Raw genomic sequence first — 27,875 nt, 5'->3', positions numbered from 1 at the left:
GCGTGGAACACTCCGCGATGGAAGGTGCACACCTACGACTTCGAAGTACTTTCAGGTTTTAACGGCCGTGCGGTAACGGGAAAGCGATTACGCTCGTCGACGGTGCTAAGTACTCACCGTGTCTTCGACTGCGACTTCACGCTTGCGAAAACTGCTACTCTCCGCTACCGAGGATTCGAGGACGTTGTACAGCGGGGAATAAACTACGTTTATGTACGACCGGTTGAAGAGATACGAAGTGCAGCGGGGAGAAAGAGAGATCGGTGTCGGGGATAGAGGGAACACAGGGTCAGGTGTGAGTAGAGTGTGAATAGTGTTATCTTTGATTGGGGATTGTAAAGGATGGAACGTTTCGTCCAGAAGAAGATGGAATTTTTCGAAAAAGTGACTTTTCTTTGTACAGTATTTTTATGTCGATTGCAGCAGGGGAACGAGATGTCAGTTTGTGGTTGTGAAGAGTGCGAGGTCAGGTGTGAGTAGAGTGTGAATAGTGTAATCTTTGATTGGGGATTGTAAAGGATGGAACGTTTCGTCCAGAAGAAGATGGAATTTTTCGAAAAAGTGACTTTTCTTTGTACAGTATTTTTATGTCGATTGCAGCAGAGTGAACGAGATGTCAGTTTGTGGTTGTGAAGAGTGCGAGGTCACGAGTGAGTAGAGTGTGAATAGTGTAATCTTTGATTGGGGATTGTAAAGGATGGAACGTTTCGTCCAGAAGAAGATGGAATTTTTCGAAAAAGTGACTTTTCTTTGTACAGTATTTTTATGTCGATTGCAGCAGGGAGAACGAGATGTCAGTTCGTGGTTGTGAAGAGTGCGAGGTCACGAGTGAGTAGAGTGTGAATAGTGTAATCTTTGATTGGGGATTGTAAAGGATGGAACGTTTCGTCCAGAAGAAGATGGATTTTTTCGAAAAAGTAACTTTTCTTTTTACAGTATTTTTATGTCGATTGCAGCAGGGTGAACGAGATGTCAGTTCGTGGTTGTGAAGGAGTGCGAGGTCAGGAGTGAGTAGAGTGAATAGTGTAATATTCGATTGGGGATTGTAAAGGATGACTTGGAACGTTTGATCCAGAACGAGACGAAACTTTTCGAAGAAGTGATTTTTCAATTCTTTATACAGTACTGTGCTTGGTGACGTCTTTTACTTTCTTGGAATCTACTCACAGTGATCCTGTTTCTCCCTCGAGATCGTCCTATACAAGTCACTGAACACTTAACGAAAGTTTTTAATCTTCTACGGAACACTTCTGATTCAAATGTTCACATTTTATTTAGAAATGTAGACATTAACTATTCACTTTATAGATTATCGACATAGAGATATCTTAAGTGGAACTCGGTACTACGATAAGCTTCGAACGTTACATGGCACACTGTAGAGAAAAAAGTGGAAAAGTATGAAAAGTCAGAAAGTTTTTGAAGAAATGTTAGACGATGCAAAACGGCAGAAATTGCACTACGAAAATCACATTTACGAATTATATTAAAAGGATCGTTAAATTTATCAAATTGTAACGTATTTATCGATATTAATGAAAGTAATATTTAACCACGTTCTTCTTTCTCCGTTGTCTTGAAATTTCTATTTCTAGTATCAAGATGTCGTTTCTTACGTTTCATAGACGGACTCGGTTCAAACATAAAGTTCATCGTCGGTGATCGACACGGAGCTTAACGCGTTAAGATCCGTTTTCACGCGACGCGAAGTCACGACAGTGCACACTATTGCACAATGACGTTTATCGATAGTATCAGCACGATGTTGACCGATGTGTTTTTAACGGCTCTTACCGTTTCGACAGAAATTATTTACACAGAGAGTAACATGGTAAATGGACAACGCGATATCCGCGAGCGGAATGTCGCGACAAGGTGACATTTAAGTTTTCACTATGACAAATGTCGCGACTGCATATCACGCGAAAACGAACCTTTCGCGAATGTGAAGAATGAACGAATCGACATTATAAAATGTCTTTCTCAGACATTTTATTTTGCGTTAAGAATCGTTAATTCTTTCCACGACAGAGGACATTCCATTGTACACGACCACCTAAACGTTACTCCCAATATTTTGCTTCTAAATAACTTCTAAAAGAAGTAAAGAAACCTATTGAATGTACACGTATATTATTCATCGAAGCTGGGAATCAAACATTGAAAACGATATTCGAAAATAAAATTCGAACCTTTTGGAGTGCATTTTGCACATTTCTGAAGCTTTCCAGGAAAGTTTTTCTAATTTTCATCTTCCCCTTTAATTGTCCCAGAGTTTTCATATCGTTTCGGCAGACACTTCGAGAAACCTTCCAAAAAACAAATCTTGTGTAGTCAGAATTTTTCGCCTAAATTTTCTTACACACTTAAGCGAATATCCATTTACAATAGAAGTCTCCACGATAAATGCACGTTCTGAAATTGAGCGACGCTCTATGACAAATCTTTCGTGTATCCGTTTCGTAATTATAAAATAAAAACTGCATTGTTTCAAAGTGGCAATCGATCGAAGTACGCGATTGATATTCGAAGCACCGTCTATGTTGAGAATGTTCCCGAAAAATTAGCGAACAATTGAAAATTTCAATCCCCATTGTCCTTCGAGTTGTCGCGGCTCGGTTACGAACTCGAGACAACTCGAGGTGCAACACTGCTAAGCGGGATCGAGTCCCAGAAATGTCGCGTAAGCTGAGGCGCTTCGGAGATAAGGTTTTATAGAGCGCTCAAGAACGAGAAGCTTGAAGGAGCATCGCGTGGACCTTGGGGACAGAAATACCACCCGACTACACTTTACCCTCTCGAGCATAGAGAATCGTTGTTGCGGCACAGAATCGTGATCCGATGCTGTGGCGATTTCTCTCGCGATTTCTCACCGATTTCGCAACGATATCTTCGATACTGGACGAAGCGAGAGCACCGTACGGTGCCGTACGAATCCGATTTACCATTGGTCGTGATTGAATATATTTAAATAGTAACGTGGGAGTATATAGAGTGTTTTATAGCACTTGGAATCCACTTCGACGATGTATGAAACGACTTGGACGATGTACGAAACGAGTAAACCGAAGACTTAATAATTTCATTTGGAGAGTTTCGTTGTTCGAGAACAACATCGAGTGAGAATATTTTCATAGTTCGATTACTCGAGAAATTGATCATTTTCTATTGGAAGAAACAGATCCTAATGGGAGAATAAAGTTGTATCAGCTCAGCTTGGCATTAAATTAACGAAGTTCAGAAATGGTTATTATTCGAGAACAAAGTCAACTAGAGAATTTATATTTATATTAATATAATTTTTTATATTATTCTTTCGTACAGTCTTCGTTGCTGAAATACGTTCCATGGATTACGAAAGACCCTCTATTTTAAGGAGAACGAAAGATCAGTTTCTATTTAAACCAAATGTATTTTCACGGGTAAGTAGAATATGGACAGTGCGATTTCTTTTGGTCAGACCAACGTGTCTGACCCAATACGACTCGTAATTTTCATCTCGGTCCGATCTTTCTCTCTCTCTGGAATATAGGTTGAGATACGAAGTATCGACGTGTCTCCTCGAGAGTGTTTCTTAACCTGTACTCGACGATTGAATATTTTTTAACGCGAGGTGTGTGTTATCGGTGTTAACACCTTATTGGCATCCGTTACGGATGACGCAACAATGCGCCAAATGAATATCGCGAACAGATGGCGCGCATATCCAGCTGCAATTGCTGTTAAACCATCGGGACAATTTGCTCGAATATTCCACGCGTTGTGAATTTAAAGAAAATTGATCTTCGTTGCGCTTTGTATAATAAATTTAAGAACACGGCGACGGAAGAAACGTTAGAAATCGAGTTTAAAAGAATCGAGTATCGATAACGTATCGAATTGATTTGGTAAATTGATATCGACGGTAGCGAAGGACGTGAATATTTTACGAGACAATGGAGGGAAAAATTTCTAATTAATTATACCGCGTTGTATATCTGCTCGAGCATTTTCACGAATTTTTCTCTATCGCGTTAAACGCACGTAATCAGTCTTTCTTATTTGCAAGACGTCGATACCAAGAGCTTTTTCCATTTCACACGATAAATGTACAGGGTGGTTCACAGATTACGTAGCATGAACTTTCTTGGCAGCCACTGTACGTAATCGATATTTTTATGCAGCGTGCGTCGACGTGAGGTTTCCGACTCTCTCCTAGGCGAGTACTGCCACGAGATTCTTTCAGATCGGACTACGATATCTAATCTAATGGCTCGTGATCATACTCGTACACACGAAGTGCACAGTCGTTCGAAGAATCTCCGTTTATACAGGGTGGTTCGCAATTCACGGTACAAACGAGGTCAGGGAGACGATAATCGAGAATAACGAGACTGCGTGGAATGCATCCTATCCGAGAAAAATGCACTCGAAAATCGCTCGAGTACATCTAATGACTAGGTTTATGCATACTACGGACTCCTCTTACGACAATTTTTCTACACGATTTTAGGGCTATCGATACTTACTAACGTGTCATTAAAAGTAACGTTAAATAGTGTCTCTCGTTTTTGAAGCGTTCACTTTGAGAGACTGCAATTCACGTCTTCTAAGTGTACTTTCTTAAATCTTTTAATAAATTCCTACGAAACGTTACATAGATATATTTCTAACACTGCCTCGAAGATATTTAAAGGAACCAAATTTACGCACGTGTAATAGTACATCTTCAAAAATGTGTCCAAGTGTGTAGAAACTACTCTAAACGTCCACAGTAAAATCCATAACGTCCATTGTCAGTTAACAAATCGGATACCGGTGAACGCATTTGGAATCGCTTGAAATACGTAATAAAATCGACACTGTACCAGGATACAGGCACTCTGTTTCGCAGAATTTTTAAACCACCGGAAGCCATTCGTTTCGCGTGAAATCTAGCTCCGGAGGATCGCGCGTTTCTTCTTCTCGATACGACTCGATCGTATAGAATACATCCCGTACGATCTGATAATCGACACGTGACAATTACAAATCGTTCTCGAACGCGAGAAGACGAAAACATTTCCAACGATAAAGGTGCAAAGGTATCGCTCGAGTGGAGAATCGATCGGCGTTTCGGCAACGGTAAATTCGTAAACGGTTAAAGCGAGTGGGAAAAACGTGTTGTAACACCGAATCGGGCGCGATCTGTCGTTGTTTATACCGTACGGAGCATCTCCGGTGCGAGCGGATAAAACTTGGTCCGTTCCCCTCGTCGAAAATTGAAACCCGATTTCCGTCACAGATACGCGACACTGGGCCCTGGATAGCACTTCACCGGTTCTCGTATGCGCGACACGTGTTAGCGTACGCGTTAAGCAAAACTCGCGAAGAGATTAAACACGAAGATACACGGCGGTCGCGCGAGGGAATTGGATCTCCGAAGGTCTATTAAGGTCGATGGTTATCGAGGAACGTCGAGGAAGAAACTCCGACGGTGATCTCGTAGATTTTGTATCATTGCCCGTGAACGATCATCGACGCGTATCGCGCGTCCAATTAATCGAACGAGGAAGCGCGAAATTGCTAGTGATCCGTCGCGACAACGACTCGACGAAACTCGACGGAAATTCAAAGAAAACTCGCGAACGGAGTAACGAAAGCGAGCGAATCGGAACTTCCAGTTCGTTAGGATCGAGCTGCGAAAGTCTGAGAAGGTAGACGGTTGTGGAGTACTGACGAAGGTAGATCTTCGAAGGTGAGATTTCGTATATTTGTTAAGGAGACAAACTCTCGTAGCTTCTAATAGCTGGAAGAGTCGAAACCGATCGTATGAAAATTGAAAGTGTGTAGGTTTGGATGTATAGAAAAATATAAAGAACGTAAAATGGAGTTGTGAAAGTGATATAAGACGCGAGAGGAAGGCCAGAAAAAGCGATACACGAGCGAGAAGGTAAAGAAAATTATATAAAATATTGGATGGTAAAAAACAGAGAAGATTTCAACGTGGAACCCTTCTAATTTACGATCGATTTACCAGGATCGTTGAATCCGCAGTGTCTGTGTTCTGACGCGGACCCACTGATCCTGTGATATTTCAAGTGTTCCCAAACCCTCGCGCAAGGTTCACGACGCGGTACAATTATTTATTCCGCAAGCAGACGCGCAACCTGGCCTGGTGTAATTTCGTTCCCGATCCTCGACTTACTTCGAGCCACCGAAATCTCCCTGACCCGGTTTACACCGCGAATCCCGTATCTGTCGGTCGTTCTCGATAAACTAATATTCGAAACCGCGTGGGTTTCGTATCCTCGTTTTCCCCCACACACTCACACACCCACACCACAGCACCCTTGGTTCGCGACCGAGCTCAATAATCGCGGGCACGCGGAAGAAAGACGAGAGAGACGGTGTCGCTCGACCATCGATTAACAAACGCTTCCAGTCGATCGTATCCCGTTAATTCCCGGCCCCCGGGCCGATATCCTTTTAGCCGTATCTCGGCCAATCGTTCCACGCTCGATGAATCGATTTGCCAACGCGTTTCCGTTCAGACGGCGCGAATTGGATTGGCAATCAGTGCGCGCCGACCCGGTATCGCGTGCACCGGGGACGTGCGCGACCAATCAAAGCCCTCCCTCTCCCAGGACACTCGATCTTCCGGACAAAAGGATCCTTGAGGGATGCAAAATATCGAGCGACGAGCGCCAACGCCGACACCCAGTACACAGCGCCGCCTCCGACTCGACGCACCGAACGACCATAATCGCTCGAGAATATCAACGGTGGCTGCGCACGACCGACCAACGACTTCGCCGTTTCTTCTTCTCTTTTTTCTTCTTCCTCACCGTCTACGAGGACCACGGCGGTGCGTTATTATCGCCGTTCGTGGCCACGATTATCCTGCAAATCGTATTTCACGGCTGGATTAGCCGCAGCTACGATTTAGAGCTGGAACGCGAGAAAAGGTCGTTGAAGGAACGTTGCGTTGCAAATTCTAGGTGTGCGAACGCGTTTCGGAGCACACTTGGAGATGCGTAGAATCAGACTTGCTTCGTATCGAAGACGACAGCGATTCGATGGTTTTTACACTTGGTCGAGGATGGTGAATTAAGAAACGTCGTTTGGACCATTTTGGAATTTTCTATGCTTTTTTTTAGCGTTTAGTGTCCTTTTGCTCGATCACTTGTTCCTTAAGTTTCTTTGGATGAAATTGACACGGTTCTCGAGACTTCTTTCTGTAGTTTTTATATTTTTTCGAACGTTCGATACTTTACGAATCATTTTCAATTTTGTTCGCATTAGTTTCGCGTTATTCGGCGATAACACGGTTACGTAAACTATGAGAGTATCTTCAGAAGGTGGCTGGAAACCTTGTCCGTTTTCCTTCCAATATATTCCAACGATTTTCTACATCTCTTCTCCCGTTTCGTGACGTTGCTTTTGGTTAATATTACGACACTTCCACAATTTCGTTTCACAGTTTCTATATTTTCGTAAACATCCAATCCTGTACCACTACAAATTCTGTTCTTATTGGCTCTTACTCCTCTACTGATTAGAAACTACCAGAGCAAAGATGCAACATCTACGAAATCACAGACATTCACAGCTCGACCCTAACACACTGGAAGTTCCGATTCGCTCGCTTTCGTTACTCCGTTCGCGAGTTTTCTTTGAATTTCCGTCGAGTTTCGTCGAGTCGTTGTCGCGACGGATCACTAGCAATTTCGCGCTTCCTCGTTCGATTAATTGGACGCGCGGTACGCGTCGATGATCGTTCACGGGCAATGATACAAAATCTACGAGATCACCGTCGGAGTTTCTTCCTCGACGTTCCTCGATAACCATCGACCTTAATAGACCTTCGGAGATCCAATTCCCTCGCGCGACCGCCGTGTATCTTCGTGTTTAATCTCTTCGCGAGTTTTGCTTAACGCGTACGCTAACACGTGTCGCGCATACGCGAACCGATGAAGTGCTATCCAGGGCCCAGTGTCGCGTATCTGTGACGGAAATCGGGTTTCAATTTTCGACGAGGGGAACGGACCAAGTTTTATCCGCTCGCACCGGAGATGCTCCGTACGGTATAAACAACGACAGATCGCGCCCGATTCGGTGTTACAACACGTTTTTCCCACTCGCTTTAACCGTTTACGAATTTACCGTTGCCGAAACGCCGATCGATTCTCCACTCGAGCGATACCTTTGCACCTTTATCGTTGGAAATGTTTTCGTCTTCTCGCGTTCGAGAACGATTTGTAATCGTCACGTGTCGATTATCAGATTGTACGGGATGTATTCTATACGATCGAGTCGTATCGAGAAGAAGAAACGCGCGATTCTCCGGAGCTAGATTTCACGCGAAACGAATGGCTTCCGGTGGTTTAAAAATTCTGCGAAACGCCGATCGATTCACCACTCGAACGATACCTTTACACCTTCATCGTTAGAAATGTTTTCGTCCGTTCGTGTGCGAGAGCGATTTGTAATTGTCACGTGTCGATTATTACATCGGACGGGATACGTTCGATTCGCGCGGCTCGGGTCCGAACAAGAAACATTAGGTTTTCAAGAGCAGGATTTGTCACGGAACGGGGAACAAACATCCCCGCGGCTGATGTAACGCGGTGTTTACGGACGATTTCAGCCGGTGAAATATCGTTTGTAAATTTCAGGGACGACGCCGACGACGAGTGGCGTGAAGGTAAACAGAAGGGCTGAAACGTTCCGTGATTAATCCTAGACCTCTGTATACGCAGGGGACATTCTCTCGTGTGTGGAAATAATGCCCACGATTGCACCGTTTTGGAAAATTTTTTCGAGCCCGGTTTGGAAAATTTTTTCATCAGACAACGGTACGTGGCAGGGATTGGAAAGAATTAAATATTCTATAATTGAGTTTTGCTAATCTTTGCGCGTTTAAATTTTCGTACCTTTGAAAAATGTCAACAAGTTTTCAATATTCAATTTTTCTCGTTAATTTTCCACGTCGGTTGCATCTCGTTGCAAGAATAAGGGAGAAAATAATTTTAGAACAACCGTAGAACTATTGTCAATCTTTTCGAACGACCCTATAAAAAAAGATTTGAAATAAAACGAAGTAGTTCTGTTTCCTTAAATATCGTTAGAATTTTTCCTCGAGATTAATCAATGGTTTCCCTGTACGCGAAATTGGTCCTCCCCATTGGAAGTTCCCCGTTAAATGAAGTAGTTAGGCGACATTTTCGGCCGGTATAACAAGCCTAATTGCATCGCGTCGTGTAACTCGAGAGAATACCGAGTCAATTTACCGAGAAACCGGGATTACGACCTATAGAAGTTAAGTAGCTTTATTCAAGACGATGCACGTATTTAATTAGGTACAGAAGGGTGTAATGCAGAGGTCAACAGGGTGTTTTCAATGAGCTGTTTCACGAGCGTATCATAATTTCTTCCTTGTTTATGTAATACCGGCTGAGTTATCCGGCGCTCTTCCGTGTAGTTATGTTAAATTATGCAAAAATTATGTTAACGCCACCTGGTGTACAATATTTTTCGCTTTATTTTACCGAAATAAACGCACGGAACGGTGCAACCGTGCAGCCGCTATCTGCCGTTCCGAGTTGTTAAAAGCAGCAAATGGTGGTCGATACGTCCATTAACGACGATTCTATTAAAAATTTGCGCGAAGCAGAAAAGTTTACGGATTCAGTTTGCAACAACTTTCGTTACCGGAGGGCTTCGTTGCAAAAGCAACGGTAAGCTAGATTTCGTATATTTTATGGTCGGTGAACTCGTCCAAAACTCTACCCCGAAGCAAGAATTTCGCGTGGTCGTGTAGTTTGGATTTTAAGTCGGGAAATGTTACACGCACGTTACCAGATTCGTTAAAATTGCACGACGCGTTAAATTTTTTTCGCGGACAAATTATTTTCTTCGAAACGCACAAAAATTCGTCCAGTTATCAATCTCGCGGTTTCCATCAACAACGCGACGACGTTGACGCGATATCCCCCTCGTATAAATATTTATTTCCAATTTTTATGATCGTTCGTGTTACGATACGAAATTACGCAAAAATCGAACGTATCGCTGTGTAAATAATTCCAGCGTTTCGCACCGGGCGGTAATTTGATTTTTGTCCACCTGACGTGTGTATACGCGCGCGACATTTTTATTTTTCCTTCTGGTAACGAAAAATGTTGATGATGGAAACGAATTGTATCGATACACCTGGCTACATATCGTCGGTGATATTTAAAAACAATATCATTTTGATATTTCGTGCAACGCATTGCATTCGAAATCACTTCTGTTGTACAACCGACATCCGTTCGAAACTGACGCACACCGAATAAATGTAAAAAAAGTACTTCCTGGTCTCGTTTGTTTTAACGTTGCGGAATGCAAAATTATTGCCGACACGTGTACGTGACGTTGATTCGGCCCGAGAATTGTTATGTCGCGAATATGCGACGCGTGTACGCACTGAATGGATAGTTAGACCGGTCCAGGCTCGAAATTTAAACGACGACGAGTATAAACTTAGTCTAGGACCGATCGTGTCCAAAAATTGTCTGTAAATTTTCAAATTTGTCTACGATACTTTCTTCGAATCCGATTTCATATCTGGAGAGATAAATTGGGTCAAAAGATACAGTGTACAATCGTGGAGATTTACTTTGAAAATAACGAATACTATGAAATAAATTTTTGTCTCGCAAAAGAGAGACGTTGAAAATCGATTCTAAAATGTTTCTTCGAGTCCAGTTTTCTATCGCGAGAGATACATTTGACCAAAATATACAACGTACAATCAAAGAGATACCGCTAACGAGAAGAAATCGAAACTATGGAATAAATTTTTCGCGCGGGAAGCCTCGTTCGTTCGTGATAGGACGACATTGAAAATCAATCGCTTGCGCGTGCGCTTAATTGAAATTTAGCATAGCAAATTTCGATACAGATTGCCGATATAACGTCTAGTGTAACATAATACGATGTCAGTGCTTGTTTATTACTATCAGAATTAACCCTGTTATCGCATGTGCTACTGATATTAGCTATTGGTTGCCATCGAACAAGCGACGAGGTTAGGTTTAATTGAGGTTAGGTTTATAGGAGCCTTTGTCTGAACCTCGCCTTTACACATTGTGCAATAACTCTCTAATATAATATGTACTTTATTGTACTCGCGCAAGAAGGCCATCGTTGCAACTATAATAACATCACGAGACGATGCAACATCGAAGATGCACACATTTCGCCATGGGAACGTTTGACTAAGAAACGTGTGCATCTGAGAGAAACAAATCAAATAAATTCGCTCTATCGTTTAATCTAAATTCGACGAGAGATAAACTTTACGATTCCGAGCCATGTGCACGAATATAAAAGAAAAAAAAAAAAATAAAAAGTAAAAGAAAATATCTATAAACATTATGTCTATCTACATAGTTTTCGATCGTTCTCCTTGTATATTCGAGCGAAACGATTTCCCTCGACCGTTTTGTAATCACCGTTACATGCATTATGTATGCCCGGTACACGCTTTTGTCGACTATTTGTAAATACATTCACAATGCTCTATGAAACAGTTCAATAAGTTCGAGCGATAAGAGCGCAGTATCTGTCGATAATTTCTAACTACGCTTTCTACGGGGACAAGTGAACAACTACTGGGACAGAAAAACATCTGTAACTCGGAAACAAGGCCAGGCAGGACAAACGTCCGCATAAACTTTTTTTATCACTTTCGTACGCCGAACACATCGGCCTGGTCGCGTCCATACTTGCCGAAACGGCCCGCTGTAATCCCGAAGCTATAAATCGCGGCACCGGTTATTTTCGACCATGTGAAAATTATATTAATTACGCGAAACAAGTTGAATTTAACTTACACGCTTGCCGTACGTTCTGAAATTGTAATCAAACCGCACCGTTGCTGCTTCGTGCTTTGTTCCGCCGTGATATTATTATTGTTATCAAGCTGGTCTTTATCCTATAATCTCTGTCGAGGTTAATTTATTAAGTTCGTATTACCCCTGTCACCGTGCACGCCGTGTACGTTGTTTCGCTGTTGTGTCTTGTTATTATTTTACGTCCTTAAGGGACACCGTCCCAGACCAATAAATCCATCTATCTATATATCTATCTGGACGTATATTGTTCCCAGAACTATAAAGGAGAAATGGGGTCTTCGAGGCTTTCCTCGACCCCGCTTTTTCACTTAAACCGGTTAAAGGATCCTCGCTACAAGTCGTGCACATTTAACGATTTAACGAGCGCGTATGCGAATGGAGAATCGGCGTTGAACATTTTTCGAAATTCGTTTCTTCGCGAAACGAGGATAATTTTCATAAATTGTTTTCCCCTTTATTGGATTATTAATTGTATTTCGAAGCGGAAAAAGAGCGCGCGTTGCGTAATTCGTTTCTCCGATTGCTACAACGAACGATGAATTGGATTTAAATTTCCCTGTACAATTTCGTAAGCGTTACACGATCAAATTCCGAATCAAACACACAGCGATTACGTTTGATTAACGATGTTTGTAACGCAACGACAGAAACGTAACGTAACGTACGTTCTTTTCGTAGACACCTATGTTACAAATTTTGTAACGAACGTACGTTTCATCAACGATTTTTATAATTCAACGATAAGATCGTAGTTGGGCTAGGAGAAAAATTTGTTAGAAATTATCCCGGTGTTTCTTTACATCGATACTCACTTTAGATCGATATCAAATTTAATACAGGGTGTTTGAATGATAAAACAATCATTTCTTCGTATTAAACTTCATTCGGACAGAAACGAAGAGAATGAACAGCTCGTTTAAATATTTCAAACATTTATTACGATTTATTCCGACAGTTGTATCACGCACATAATCGTGTAGACTATTCGGAAAACGGGATCTTCCGGCGTATTATTGTACACCGTGTTCTTTTTTTAAATATTCGATAAAACCCGATGCGAGTTGTGCTCAAGGGGATCGGTTTCGCGGAAATATAGAAAACCATTCCATAATGCAAAAATCCTAATCGACGTTTCCACGATCGACGTTCGCGTTTAAACGCAACATCGAGGGTAACGAAGTCCCGGCGTAAGTATCTCCGTTTTACACGATCCGAACGCTAGTTCGAAGCGGAGTGCAATTATACCCCGATTCGAGCTAATCACGAATTGATAAAGTCACGGGTCAATTGCTGTGTAATCAAAATATGCTCCTTGCGCCTCTCACCTCGCTCCACCCCCTGGTGCCCCTCTAGTGCCCCCCTCCCCACTCCTCTGATTATCGTTAATACGCTTGTCGTGCGTTCGAGCGCAAGGGGAACCAGGTGCGCGTATGGAATATTAACCGAGGAATAATTACGTGTAAACGGGAACGCGTTTCGGTGGACCCGGGGCGTTGCGCAATCGAATGAAATCCTCCGTGCGGGGAAGTAAAAAAATTAATAGATAGATAAATAGATAAATAGATAAATAGATGGATAGGTAGATAGATAAATAGATAGATAGATAGATTGGTAGATAGATAGATATGTAAATGGATAGGTAGATAAATAGATAGATAGATATCTAAACAGATAGATAGGTAGATAGATAAATAGATAGACAGATAAATAAATAGATAGAAATATAAATAGATGGATGGACAGATAGAGAGCTAGATAAATACATAAATAGATAGATAGAAATATAAATAGATGGATGGACAGATAGAGAGCTAGATAAATAGATAAATAGATAGATAGAAATATAAATAGATGGATGGACAGATAGAGAGCTAGATAGATAGATAAATGAATGGATAAATAGAGAAATAGATAGATAGATAAATAGATAAATAGATGGATAGATAAATAGATAAATAGGTAGATAGGTAGATAGATAGATAGATAGATAGATAGATAGATAGATAGATAGATAGATAGATAGATAGATAGATAGATAGATAGATAGATAGATAGATAGATAGATAGATAGATAGATAGATAGATAGATAGATAGATAGATAGATAGATAGATAGATAGATAGATAGATAGATAGATAGATAGATAGATAGATAAATAAATAGATAGATAGAAATATAAATAGATGGATGGACAGTGGACAGATAGAGAGCTAGATCGATAGATAGATAAATGGATAAATAGAGAAATAGATGAACAGATAAATAGATAGACAGACAGAGAGGGGAGGGGGGGAGAAAATCGCAAATTCCGCGGAAGAAACGGGTGAAAGTGGAAATAAATTCCTCGGAACGAAAAAGAGGATTTCTGACGTATATTTCCCCGGAGAGACGGCGTCGGTCGATGCGGAAAGTCGAGCGTCGGCAGGGGCGCGCTTCTCTTCTCCAACCCCCGCTTTATTAGAACGACACGTACGAGCGTTCGATGTAATTTTACGACGTCATCGGACGCTAAACTCGGACATAAATCTGGATTTTCAGACGCCCACGCCACGCCACGCCGACTCGGCGACGGTGGATCGCTTTTCTTCGCGTCCCTTGCGGGACTAACGCGATTTTCTGTCTTACCAGTTCATCAAACATTTACGTTCGACTACTTCCATCCGCGGGCTTCTCGGATTCCGCGACGCTTTTTCACGGTTACCGTTTACACGGTTTCGTTCGATCGAGCGAGATCGAGGGAACAGGGCTGCTCGAACGCAACGATAGCGATTATTTCTGTTCGCTTTCGGTCGGTATATTCTAAGCTCGATTCGTTACAGTGGGAATATTGTAAGTTTAAGCGATTAAAGTAGAAACATTGGATCCTCGACTCGTTGAGTCAAAATGGGAATATTCTGTTTCCGAAAAATGAGAATATTCCGATCTAGATTCGCGAGCAAATCCATCGAGATCGAAGGAAGTGTATAGAGAATATATCGAACAACGAGAAATTAATATCGTTAACAATTTGCTCGAGATGCATTTAATACACATGGGCCCCCTAAGTATTTCCTTTGGTCGATAAAAACGATCGTCTTGTGAGCGGTGGTCACGTTTCAGTGAAAATATTTTACCTTCGACTCGCTCCAACGGAAATATTGTAAACTGGTTTCGTTACAGTGGGAATATTCTACTTTTCTCAGAAACATACTAATCTCGACTTGCGAGCGAACCCACCGAGATCGTAGAGACAATGTAGGAAGCGTACCGAACAAATGGAAACTGAGAAACGAAATTAATACGGTTAACAATTGGCTCGAGGTGCATTCAAGGTACACGGGTCCCTTACGGCCTCCTTTGGACGATAAATACGATTGTTTTGTAAGCAGTGATCACGTCCCAGTGAGAATATTCATCCCCAATTCGTTACGTTTCGGTGAGAATATTCCGTCCCCTACTCGTTACATTCGAGCGAGAATATTCTACCCTCGACCAGCAAAGTGGATCCACCGAGATCGAAGGAACGATGGTCGGTGTATCAAACGACGAGAAACTGAGCCAGCGACGCGCGAGCAACGAAACTAATATCGTTAACAATTTGTCCGCGATACACGTGAGACATGTGGGGCCCCTTGTGCTCTCCCTTCGCGGACAAAAACGATTTTCCTGTAACCGGTGGTCACGTTCCGGTGAGAACGTTCTGCCCTCGACTCGTTACGTTTCAGTGAGAATATTCTACCCTCGACTCGTTACGGCGAGAGTAAACTAACCTCGACTCGCGAGCAGAATCAGCGAGATCGGAGAGTACATTTTGGAAAAGAATCCAGGGGGGGATGGTTTGCAAAAATTTGGTAAAACATCTATACGACGAGAAACTGAGCCAGCAACGCGCCAAAGACGAAATTAATCTGTTTTCTGTAGAGCGTGGGTCTGTTTTGACCCACGCCTGCGAAAACTTCATAGATATCCTCGACTCGGGTACGAATAATTCAAACCGAGAGTCATTCGCTTCAGAACTGAGAAAATGATCGATAGAATGATAGAACAGAAAAAAAAAGAAGTAGAGCCGAGTCTTTATTGACCCAAGCGTAATGGCCGACGGCCGCTAGGAGCGACGGTCGACGAAGGGTTAATATCGTATACAATTTGCCGCGATAAGTGTTAGGTACGGGCCCTTCTTGTCCCACCTAATCGATGGAAACCGATTCTCTGGAGTGGTGGTCACGTTTCGGTGAAAATATTCCACCCTCGACTCGCGGGATCGAAGCGTATATTTTAAGAAACGATGCAAGAGGGTGTACGGTACGACGAGAAACCGAACCAACGAGCAACGAAACCAATTTCGTTAACAATTTTCCCGCGATAGGCGTCAGACACGGGCCCCCTTGGCTCGCTATCCAACGAAAGTGATTTTCCGGTGTACGGTGGTGACGTTTCAATGAGAACGTTCCACCCTCGATTCGCGAGATCGAAGCGAATATATTAAAAAAAAAAAACGATACCGGGGATGGGGTGTATCAAATCCCCGTTACATCGTTTTAAACGTGTCGAACGTTGAGAAACTGAGCCAACGAGCACGGAAACCAATTTCGTTAACAATTTTCCTCCGATAAGAGTTGTAGATGGACACCCTCTTGACACCCGGTTGGACGAAAACGATTTTACCAAACGGTGGTCACGTTTCGATGCGAATATTCTACCCTCGATTCGCGAGATCGAATCGAATATTTTGAGAAACGGGGCAGAGTGTGGGTCAAACGACGAGAAACCGAATCAACGAGACACGAAACCGATATCGTTAACGATTTAACCGTGATACGCGTTAGACACGGGCCCTCTTGGTCCTCCCAACATCACGGAAATGTTCCTCGATTTAGCGAGAATGGTCCACCTTCGACTCGCACGAGAACGCGGTTAATAGTTTAACAAACCACGTAGTGGGTGTATCGAAATTTTCTCGGCGATACGTGGGCCCTTTTGCACCCTCTTTATGCGAAAAAGTTTCTCTATTCAGTAAGAATATTCTCTCCTAGACTCGAATTGATCCACCAGGATGTGATATTTGGAGAAATCACGGAGAAGTTGTATCAAAGAACGAGATACTAAACTAATGTAAGACGAATTCAATTTTGTTAATAATTTTCCCGCCATACGCTTCAGACAAGGACCCTTTTGTCCTCCTGCTCGACAAAAAGCGATTTTCTCAAGCGATGGTCACGTGTCGGTGTGAACGTTCTACCCTCGATTTTGAGAAACCGTGCAGCGAGTGTGCCGAACAATAAAAAACCAATCCAACGAGTAACCGAAACCAATATCGTTAACAATTCCCCAGAACAATACGTGTCACACACGCGTGGCCCCGTCTCTCAAAAATGTTTCCCAATTCGGTGAGAATTTTCCACCCTCGATTCGCGCGAGATCGCTGCAGATTCAGCGAGATCGAAGCTAATATTGTTAAAAAACCATGTAGCGTGTGTGTCGCAATTTGTACACGTCGGATACATGGGCCCCCTTGCTCCTTCTTTTCGCAAAAAAGTTTCCCGATTCGATGAGAATTTTCCACCATTGACTGGTGTGTGTAGATTCATCGAGATCGAAACTAATATATTTAAATAACCATTTATTGCAATTTGCCCATGTCGAATACATGGGGGCCTTCTTTTCCCAAAAAAGTTTCCCAATTCAATGAGAATTTTTCACCATTGACTGGCGTGTGTAGATTCATCGAGATCGAAACTGATATATTTAAATAACTATTTATTGCAATTTGCCCATGTCGAATATATGGGTCCCCTCTTTTCCCAAAAAAGTTTCCCAAATCAATGAAAATTTTCCACCGTTGACTAGTACAGATTCATCCAGATCGAAACTAATATATTTAAAAAGCCATCTATCGCAATTTGTCCATGTCGAATACATGGGTCCCCTCTTTTCCCAAAAAAGTTTCCCAATTCAATGAGAATTTTCCACGTTTGACTGGTGCGTGTAGATTCATCCACATCGAAACTAATATATTTAAAAAGCTATCTATCGCAATTTGTCCATGTCGAATACATGGGTCCCCTCTTTTCCCAAAAAAGTTTCCCAATTCAATGAGAATTTTCCAGCTCTGATTCGTGCGTGCAGAACCAGAGAGATCGAGGTTAATGTTTTGAGCGATGGTCCACGATCGAACGAACGAGTAACCAAACCAACGAGCAATCGAACCCACTATCGTTAACAATTTCCTCGCGATACGCGGTCGGACGTAGAGTCCCCCTTCGGCCACCCGTTGTCCCAGGAAAACGATTTCCCCGTGTAAGTGGTCGCCGTGAACCCCGAAATCTCCGTGTTCCTGGGGGTAACTACGTCGGTCGGTTAATCACCGTGCGGTATAATCAGCGGCTGGGAGCCGCGATTACGTTACGGCTGGGAAAGTGCATAATGCATTCGCGCCGATGCAGAAATTGTTTTCGCGTTGCGGATCCGAATGACGCGGCCGGCCGCGTAGTTGGTATCAATTAAGAGTGTGCTTCCAGAGGAAGAGGAAGAGGAAGAGGACGAGGTGGGACGAAATGGTCGCGGTGGACAGGTTTCGGCCGAAATCGGTGCGCCGGAATTCGGTAAATTATTTAACAAAATTACCGTAGCGCTAACGTTAGTTGCGCTAATGGCATCGGGTTCGCGCTCCGTCGAAAGTTCTACGAGTGTCGTTTAGTTCGCGGTTTGGCAGGCACCCTCGTGTGTATTTTACAGTCCCCCCTCTGCCTACCCCGTGTTGGAAAACGCGCTCGATAACAGCGGCACCGACGGTTAGCCGGGAAGTCTTTGCGAGGAGCGACACGGACAACGAACGACTCGATCGACGATACCGTCGATGTCTACTTTGCATGCCGAAACGTTTTTCCCCGGAAGCTCGCCGCCCGTACGCTCCACGGGATCGATAAGGAAAACGATCCTGGTGCCCGAGACACCACGGGGGACCTAGCGAGGAACGTAGCGAGGGGTATGGTGGTGCTGGACGTCGAATCGAAGTTAATAAATCCCTTTCGCTCGGCCGGGTTCGCGCGACGAGACGAGAGTCCCGAGACGAGACGAAAGAAATCATCGGACGACGCGTAAGGGGCCGTCTCTCCCCTCCACCACGGGGACCGTAGAGTGGACGCGGTGGTGGGGGGAGGACGCTCGGCGACGAATCGAAGTCGACGAGTACGTTTCCCGCGACTGGGTTCGCGTTGGGACACCAGAGCCCCGTGACGAGACGAAACTCTCCGTGGACGAAGGTTCGCGTTTCTCTACCCCTACGCACCGTCGCGATCCTCGAAAAAAGGAAACGGTCGATCGTGATCGGAGATCGTCGTGATAGAACGTGTCTCGAGCAACGATCCGTGACTCGACGTACCCTCCGAACGTATCAGCGGAAAGAGTTGCGCACAGTCGGCCAAACGGGGTTGGCAGGGCCAAAGAAAACAGGAGTAATTACTCACGGATCGTGAGAGGTGGGGAGAGGAGGGACGGTTGCACCCAACAAGTATTACACCCACGAGCCCGGGGTGGGGAGTCGGGGGTTACGTAAGCTGTGAAATTGATGCCTCGTTCTACCAAGACACTCCCCCCGTTTTCGGGGCCAGGTAATTGCCTGGGGATGATATCGCGTTGCGAGCCGTTTAAGAGCGCGAAAAACACCTTTATCTAACGGAGTTTTTGATAGCGGCGCGGAAGCACCCGGTGAACGAGGCGCGAGCGGTAAAACTGAATAGCCAGCTCGCGAGGAAGGGGTCCTCCGTGCGCCCCCCCCCCCCCCCCTGTCTCCCAATGGAACGATATAATTAAGTTCAAAGTCTCTCGAGCCGTCGTCGAAAAGAGCCGCGAGACTCGAGATACCACGGGAGAGGATCTCTATCTTCGCCGGTCCGGTGCGCCCGCTATACCCTCTTTTTCCGAGCTTCGGCGTCGTTGAACGAACCGTGATCCAGGCGGGGGTTGGAAACAACGAACCGGACCGGTTACGAAGGACGTTCGTATGAAAAGCTCCGCGTATCGTGGTCCGTGTCGTCGTCGGGACAGCCGCTCGAGAAGATGAGATCGATAGACACGTCCCTGAACGACGTCAGAGCGAAGACGCGAGGGAAACACACGCGGCTACCCTCCTGGCTTCGGCCACCGACACGCTCTTCGCTCCCCTCTCTTTCTCCTCGGTCCTTCTCTCCTCGTCCCTCGATGACGGAATCATCGAGTCGACACGGTGACCCGACGAGGACGCACGACACCGGAGAGAAGAACCGACGAATCGGAGCGAGGAACGAACCAGGGTGAGAATACAATACCGTCGGCGCGACAAACAAGGCCACCCCGTTCGAGATACGGCCCTGGACCTCCGAGGGTCCGGAGGCAGTTCTATGCCCCCTCTACGGCACACCACCTAACCCTCCACCCGGTCGGTGAAATATCTTCCCGTTGGTCCAGCTTTTTCCCTCCGGTCGGTTGTATTCTGGATCCAAGGCGACGGGACGGTTCGCGAACGATCGATCGATCGTTCACAGCGGTTGCTCGAGAGGGGGGAAGAGTCTCACGGACGATCGTCGGCCGCCGCCTGATTCCGAACGGGGTCGGGATACCCGTAGGAGCCCGTAGCCACGTTTGCGCTGCCCGCGGACTTTGCACGCGTGCAAAATTCACGCACGCACAGTTACACCCCAAAATCTGATCGATCCATCCGCAGTACAAGTATCCCCACAGCCCCGCCTCCCCCCTCCCCCTTTGTCACGTCACTCGCATCCCCATCCTTTTGCCAGTACACCCCCTTGCCGCCCCCTTTTCTATCCACGGTAGGCTGGGAGTGAGAGTCGACAGTCAACCGGGAACCCGGATCTACGGCACCACGAGACTCACGGTTCTTCGTCGAATTCGAATGAGAAAGAACAAAGAAAAGGGTACCGATTAGGAAACCAAAAAAAAAAAAAAAAAGAAAAAAGTAACCACCTTGAGGCCGGATAGCCTTTCGTTCCACCGATCGTACCGGTAGCACCACGATGCGCAACACCACTCTTCACGCGTGTACTCTCTCTCCCTCTCTTACGTTTTCTCTATCTGATCCGTCCGTCCAGGTATCGCGATAGATCGATCGTGGATCGCGCGAGGAACACGTCACGAGATGCAAGCACGCGGGCAGGTGTCGAGGAACCATATGTCACGCGCGCGTCGACGACACGGGGCGCTGGGTAGCCCGCGGATTGCTCTTACCGGTGATGCCTAGGAGAATCCAGCACACGAGGCACAAGACGTAGTAGTTCACGTAAGAGGATCTCCTCATGATGACGGAGACGGTGACGGTGAGAACGACGACGACGGCGACGATGACGACGACGACGACGACGACGATGGTAACGACGACGACGACGACGGGGACGACGACGCGGTTGCCTTCGACGGGTCCACTGACATCTCAAGGAACACGGGGGTCCGAGCACACACTCCGGCCACGGGGGTGCACCTTCTCACTCCCGGTCCTCCGTCATCACCGTTGGTTCACCCTTCCTTTTGGCACCGTGCTACCAGACCTCGTGCATAGCACACCTCTCCTCTTCTTCTCTCTCTCTTACTTCTCTCTCTTTCTCGATTTCTCTCCCGTTCACCGGGGTTGTCACCTATCGGCCCCCTGGGTCGGTGTTGTCGCGCACGTTTCCTTTTAATTTTGTAATCTACGTGTACGCGTATACGTACATCGGACACAGAACCACGGTGTCTCACTGGTCACATAATATATTCTCCCGTAGCCGAGGAACGAACTGTCTTCCAAACGGGGGATTCCCGTGCACTCGGTGCACTCGCCCACTCTCTCTCTCTCTCCTCGGTTTCTCACGAGACGTGCGCCTCCAGTTCCACGGCGTGTGTCTCCGTCACCTCTCTCTCTCCGGGTCCCCGTTGGTTTCCCTCGCGGTCGCTACGTTCGTCGCGACGTCGACGACGTGGTTCTCGACGAATAGTGTAAAAAAAAAAAAAAGAAGTCCGCTCGCGTACGCACCGGCCGTATACCGCGTCACCGATCGGGGCTCGTGCCGTCGCGCGGTTTGGCCCCCTTTTTCAATCCCGACGGATCCTTCGACACGGCTAACTACGACCGAGTTTTGCGTACGGGTCGTCTGCGGTTCGTCGTCCCGGGCGAAGCTCTGAAACCGCCGGGCCTCCAGTGGCACTGCCCGCGCCCGCCCGGGGATTCCGCGCAGGCGTGCTCTTTCTCCTCTACTCTGCCGATCAGTCAGCCTCCTCCTTCCTCCAGGCCTCCGGCTCTCGCTCCGTCCTCCTCCTCCGTTCCTTACCCCTTTCTCCGTCTCGGTCTTCTTCCACGATTACCACTACCAGCGCCTGGGCTACCACCACCACCGTCAACCCGCTTGGATCGTCGTTGTCGGTGTCGTTGTCGTCGTCGTCACCACTGGCTGCTGGCTGCTGCTGCTGGCTGCTGCTGCTGGCTGGCTGGCTGGCTGGCTGGCTGGCTGCTGCTGCTTCTGCTGCTTCTGCTGCTGCTTCTGCTGCTGCTGCTGCTGCTGGTGTTCACGGTGTTACTACCACCGACGACCCTGCCGGTTGCTTTAGCGTCTTGTACGCCTCTTGCTCTTTCAACCCGCGCACCACGTCTTTCGAGGGTCCCCCTCTGTACAAATTTTACGCTTCTTACGATGTTAACCTTCGTATCCGTCGCCACTGTACCGAACGGGGTATTCGACACCGTGGTGGATACCCCGAGAAGCGATCCCGGGATCCCCAAAGGCGTCCTTGTTGGTCTTAGACTGCACGGTGGGAGAGTCACCGACGCGGTCCCAGGACCGATTTGTAAATTTGCGGTTCGTCGATCGACGCCAACCGGTGGTCCAATTAGAACACGGACGTCTGAACGGATTCGACGACGACCATTCGAATCGACTGTGTGTGCCCCTCGTCCCACCCCCTCGCGGTGTTTCTTCCTCGAGAGGGAGCAGAGCGGGGAAGACTTTTAATCAGCTTTCGCTTTGGTCTCCACGGAGCCCGGTGTGTTTACGATTCTTAATTCTGCTCGTTTGATTACTGTACCCGGGCGCTTTTAATACCCCGTCCGGACCGCTCTTTCGTCCCGTTTTCGCAACTACACCCTTCGTCGCTCATCCCCGCCCTACGTCCGTCGAAGGATTCCTTTCCCGCGGTCCCGCAATCTCTTTCGTTTATTCGCGGACTCGCGCCCACCCCTTTCTCGTATCGTCTCAACTTCCCGATTAGGGAAACGCGGAACTCCGATTGGATCACCCGGCTGGTGGGGGTACGGAGGGCGGTGGCGATCGTTGGAATTCCATTTTTCCGAAAATAAACGCGCGTCCCCGCCCAGACTTCCACGGACGCGGGGAGTGTACGGCGTTGTTTTTATCATTCGCTGATTATCTAGCGGACGACCTTCGCAACGAGAGAGAGAAAGAAAGAGAGAGAAGAGGGGAGAGCAGAAGCGTAATGAACTCTCCTCAGGATTGTTTCGACCTATTTCCGTCTACCGCGCTGTCGCTTCCCTACTTCTTTCGTTCTCTTTCGTCTCTCGTGATTACCGTTCGCTTTGTCCCTGTTATTTCCCTTTGTCGTCTTTCGGGTCGCTTACGATTATTGCATTCTTTTCCTTTTTTTTTTTTTTTGTTTTATTCTTCTTCGACTTCTTCTTCTTCTTCTTCCTCCTCATCTGATTCCTCTTCTTCTTTTCTTTTCTTTCCTTTCCTTTCTTCTTTTCCCAGCGACCGACAGCAGGGACGACGGTGGCGTGTTCCTCGGTCGTAGATTCCCAAGGCATCCCCCCGGCCAGACCCCCCGGTCCCCCTCTCCCTTGACGTTAATCTTATTCAACTGGAACCGGATCGCCCCAACGGAATTAGATACCTCGCTAACGGATTTAATTGATCCTCATCGATTAGAATTCGGGGATACGTTTTACGTTTCAAAGTCGGCCGTGATTAATCGCCGGGTCTTTCCCCGGAACAGAATTCGAATTAATTTTCGTCGTAATAAAAGTCGGATCTCGTTATACCGGGATCTTTTATCGGCGATCGCGCGCCCGGAAACTAATTTAATACTCCTCTTTGTCCCGTTGTTTCGCGAATTTCGCGTCCATTTTTTCGTCGATTATGAAAGATTCCTTCGGTTGTTTATACCGATGTTTCCGCGACGTTCCTGTACCGTGGGGGGCGCCTCGGGCGTTTCGCCCGGAGATGTTTCATACTTTTACAATTTTATTACGTTCTTCCTAATTTAAAAAAAAAAATGTATAATATATATAAACGCTCCGTTCCATCCGATGCAATTATTTCTCTGGTGATAAACGGAAACGTACACGAGAGTGTATCACGATTGTGGAAATTTTCAACATTTTTATTCGATTAATTATTCCTCGTCCCCCTGGAATCTCATTACGTTCAAAGTGCGTCGTCGATCCAAAAAAAAAAATAAAGAAACAAGAAATTGAGAAACACATTTCATTAATTATTGCTCGTCTCTGGAATCTTATTACGATCAAAGCACGACGTCGTTGCAAAGAAATTGTAAAACATATTTTATTAATTATCGCTCGTCTCTGGGATTTTATTGCGTGGAAAGCGACGATCGAAATGGTAACGTCGGTTCGTACGAACACGGGACCGTCGTGTTAATTTCGTTCGAATTCTTGTTATCTGTCCTTTTTGGCGAGACGAGAAAATTCGCGCAACCAATCGCCGAAAAGTTTCGCGAGATCGAGGAAATAAAAGTTCGATAAGCTGTCGGCGCAAGAAGTCTCTCGTACGATCGCTTTTCGAGTGGAAATACAAATGTGCATTACATTTTCATATATCACTCCGAGTTTTCCAAGGCGTCGTATTTCCGTGCACGGTTTTCTGTTTATGGCCCATAAAGACCAATGAGCAAAGTGATTAATCCGAGCGTTCCGGTTTTGATTCGACGCGTCTTAACACAGCCTGTATGTAAATCTCTTGTGAAATTTCCACAGTGAATTTTATCGCTACTGTTGTGTCTTCTTTTCTATTTTTTTTTTTTTGTTTTTTATTGGCTTCACGATCGGGCGCATTATAGACGGTTATTTCGCGGGTATTGGACAATTCTGTCGTTTTGACGCGCGCAATGTTTGACTCGTTCGCGATAAAAGGGAAAACCTTTAAAATCGGGCTACGAAAACAATTTATGGCTTTCCCGTTCATTTATCGCGTAACGTTTAATCTACAGCGTGATCTTTGCCCGAGATCGAATACATTTCTTTGTACGAGATCCGACAAAAGTAACGTGCTACCAGGTACCAGGTTTGTTCAATACGTTTTGTCGTTTTGAAAAAAAAAAAAAATGTACTACGACACTCGAACTTTGAAGGACCGTAAATTTACGAACGAATCGACGGATCCGCGTGAAACTTCAAACACGTTTTTCGAACAGTACAATCTTCGGAAAAATGCAACGACGAATCTAATACAAAATTCATTTCTTATCGAACGACAAAACTTATCGAGCAACCTATTGTAATAAAACGTACGTACGTAAAATAATTCGCGATATTTCGATTCGAATCGTATCGCGGAGAACTTTGCCACGGAATTATTCCCTGGTTCCATTGACGGGGGTGTTCGAAAGCATCGGAGAACTGTTTCGAATCTCAAGAATCGTCGGGACAGATCCGAGCCGGACCAATTAAAAAGTTCCTCGGTCGTTTCTTATTCGTCGCGATACCGAGCGCTATTTTTCGGCCGGATCGATCACGGTAGATGGAAAATGGATACGGTATAATAATACGTCGCTGAGAGTAGTGCTCGCGTAGCGAAAAACTTCGGGAGAGCAGCTGCCGGCGTGGAAAACAATTATGCTCCGTGTACGATCAGACGGAAGAGTTCATTACCAGCTGTTAAAAGAGGACGAAACCGTTAATTCCGAAAGGTATTGTCAACAACTGGACAAACTAAGTACCGCGTTTAAGGATGAAAGGCCACCTCTCACCGAGGAGAGAATTAATAGAAGTTAAACGAGGGAAGGGTACCGCCATGAGAACGTTCGACCACGTGCAACGATCACGATCCAAGGAAAAACCACTCCGCGATTCAACTTCGGAAGTAATTTGTCATCCGGTGTATTTTCCTGACGATATTCTCCCGCCATCATCCACTTTGATCGTTGCAAACTTTCCCCGGCGATAAAAAATTCAACGCTCCCGAGATGCTCGCCGATGGAAGCCCCTCGAATATCGTTAATTAAAAAACGGCTAGTATCTTTCACAGATACGATAAACGCGTGCGAAAATTTCTGATAAATTACGAGTGGTCATTTGTATCGGTGATTGTGTACAAAGAGGACAGTTGAACGATTATCAGTTCTATTTTATGTTCGTTACGTTTTCGTAAATATTAAGGTGAACTAGAGTTTTTTGAAACAACAACAATGTACGTTCTTTTTAGAATTACGCTCTTGTAGTCTGGCAGAGAGACGTGTTCGACGATAAGGTAACGAGGTGACTTTGAGTTGACCTAAAACAAGTGTGCAGTGTCATTTAAAAAACTCGAGATCACGTTCTCTGAATGTATAAGAGTGTATAACATGTAAGATATAAAAAATGAAAAAAGACAGTCGGTCGATGCACTTTCTTGAATGGAATAGGATTTGGTACGAAATTTGTTTCGATCGAGACGATGGATCGGGAGATATTTCGGATAGCTGGTTTTATTAATTCAGCCTGTATATTAAAAACAAGACACAACTTGAATAAGAAACCAATAATTTCCACGACGAAAAAGTACCGAATGTTACGGTTTATTCGTGGGTATGTTGTATACAGAGTGAGTCGCGAAAATATTCGTACGCCATCGAACGGAAAGTTCGGCGCACGAAAAATAAATTACAAAATAATTTTATTACCGCGGTAAACACACAAGTATCGCGATTATACGCGTAAAATTCGAAGCGCCGACGATAACGCGATCAATACTTACAAAAAGTTTGCTGTCAACATCGATTAAATAACGCTACAAAAGTATTCGACGGATTAAATTAATCGTACATTTTTTACATGAAAATAAAAAAAATTTCAATATTTCGTCGGACCACCATGAATAAATATTGCCAACGCCGTTACCAGCGTTCCATAATAATAATAATAATAATTTTCATTAATATCCTTTCCAACATCATTTCAAATTTCCAAAATCTTTGTTCCCAATGTTTCCTCGGAATTAATATTACATTTATCAATTTATTTACCCCAATTTCCACCCATAAATCCTCAACGATGATCCATTCGCGTTTTAACCCTTGCAGTAGCTTCGATTTGAAATCACCATCTGGGTCCAAACGGACCCGTAATTTCACCCTATACAAATATTTCGAACAAAGATTCTACGATTACCTCTCACGATTTCCAAGAATACTTCGACCAGTATTGCAAGAACCGTGAAAAATTCACCCTGGGTCCAAGAAGACCCACGCCAGTTACAACAAGGCTCAAGTGTCCCCGTACGGTGACGCGATTCTCGACCTTACCGTATCGAGAATTGCAAAGAGCGAATCGATGTGCCAATTCGGCCGCGGTATCGATTTGTATCTTATATGTTATACACTCTTATCTATTCAGAGAACGTGATCTCGAGTTTTTTAAATGGCAGTGCACACTTGTTTCAGGTCAACTCAGTCACCTCGTTATCTTATCATCGAACACGTTTCTTTGTCAGACTACAAGAGCGTAATTCTAAAAAAAAACGTGAAAAATTCGCGCGCGAAACGAAACGATTTTCAAATTTAATTTTCCAGGGACTATTGTCCCGCGCGTTTTCATCGAGCGTTCGTATCCTCCTCGCGAGCCCGTGCACGTGGATACGTGAAGTTTCGTTTCGATCGTAAGATCGGACCACGGAGTTTTATCGCGATTGCCCCGATCGTTCCCTTTCTCGCGATGCGGCAACAACAAACGGACAAACACACACACACACACACGCGCGGTACTGGATTTTATTTATACGGAATCCATTATTTGTACGCGTTAGAACGCCGTAGGTAAGAGGGTAAGGGAAAAACGACACA

General features: G+C 45.1%; 1 protein-coding gene across 1 annotated transcript in view; it reads right to left on the bottom strand.

The window, feature by feature from the left end:
- LOC143152626 (zwei Ig domain protein zig-8) overlaps positions 1–22,043 on the bottom strand; it is a 45,015-nt gene extending 22,972 nt beyond the window's left edge. Inside the window, exon 1 of the mRNA XM_076322947.1 lies at positions 21,063–22,043. Coding sequence (XP_076179062.1) covers positions 21,063–21,132 — 70 coding nt within the window. The 5' untranslated portion in view covers positions 21,133–22,043. The remainder of the gene's footprint in view (positions 1–21,062) is intronic.
- Between the last annotated feature and the right edge of the window lie 5,832 nt (positions 22,044–27,875).

Source organism: Ptiloglossa arizonensis, chromosome 11 (assembly GCF_051014685.1).
Source record: "Ptiloglossa arizonensis isolate GNS036 chromosome 11, iyPtiAriz1_principal, whole genome shotgun sequence".
Taxonomy (NCBI): Eukaryota; Metazoa; Arthropoda; class Insecta; order Hymenoptera; family Colletidae; genus Ptiloglossa; species Ptiloglossa arizonensis.
Note: the sequence above shows the minus strand (reverse complement) of the source record. Positions and strands in the feature narration are given on the sequence as shown.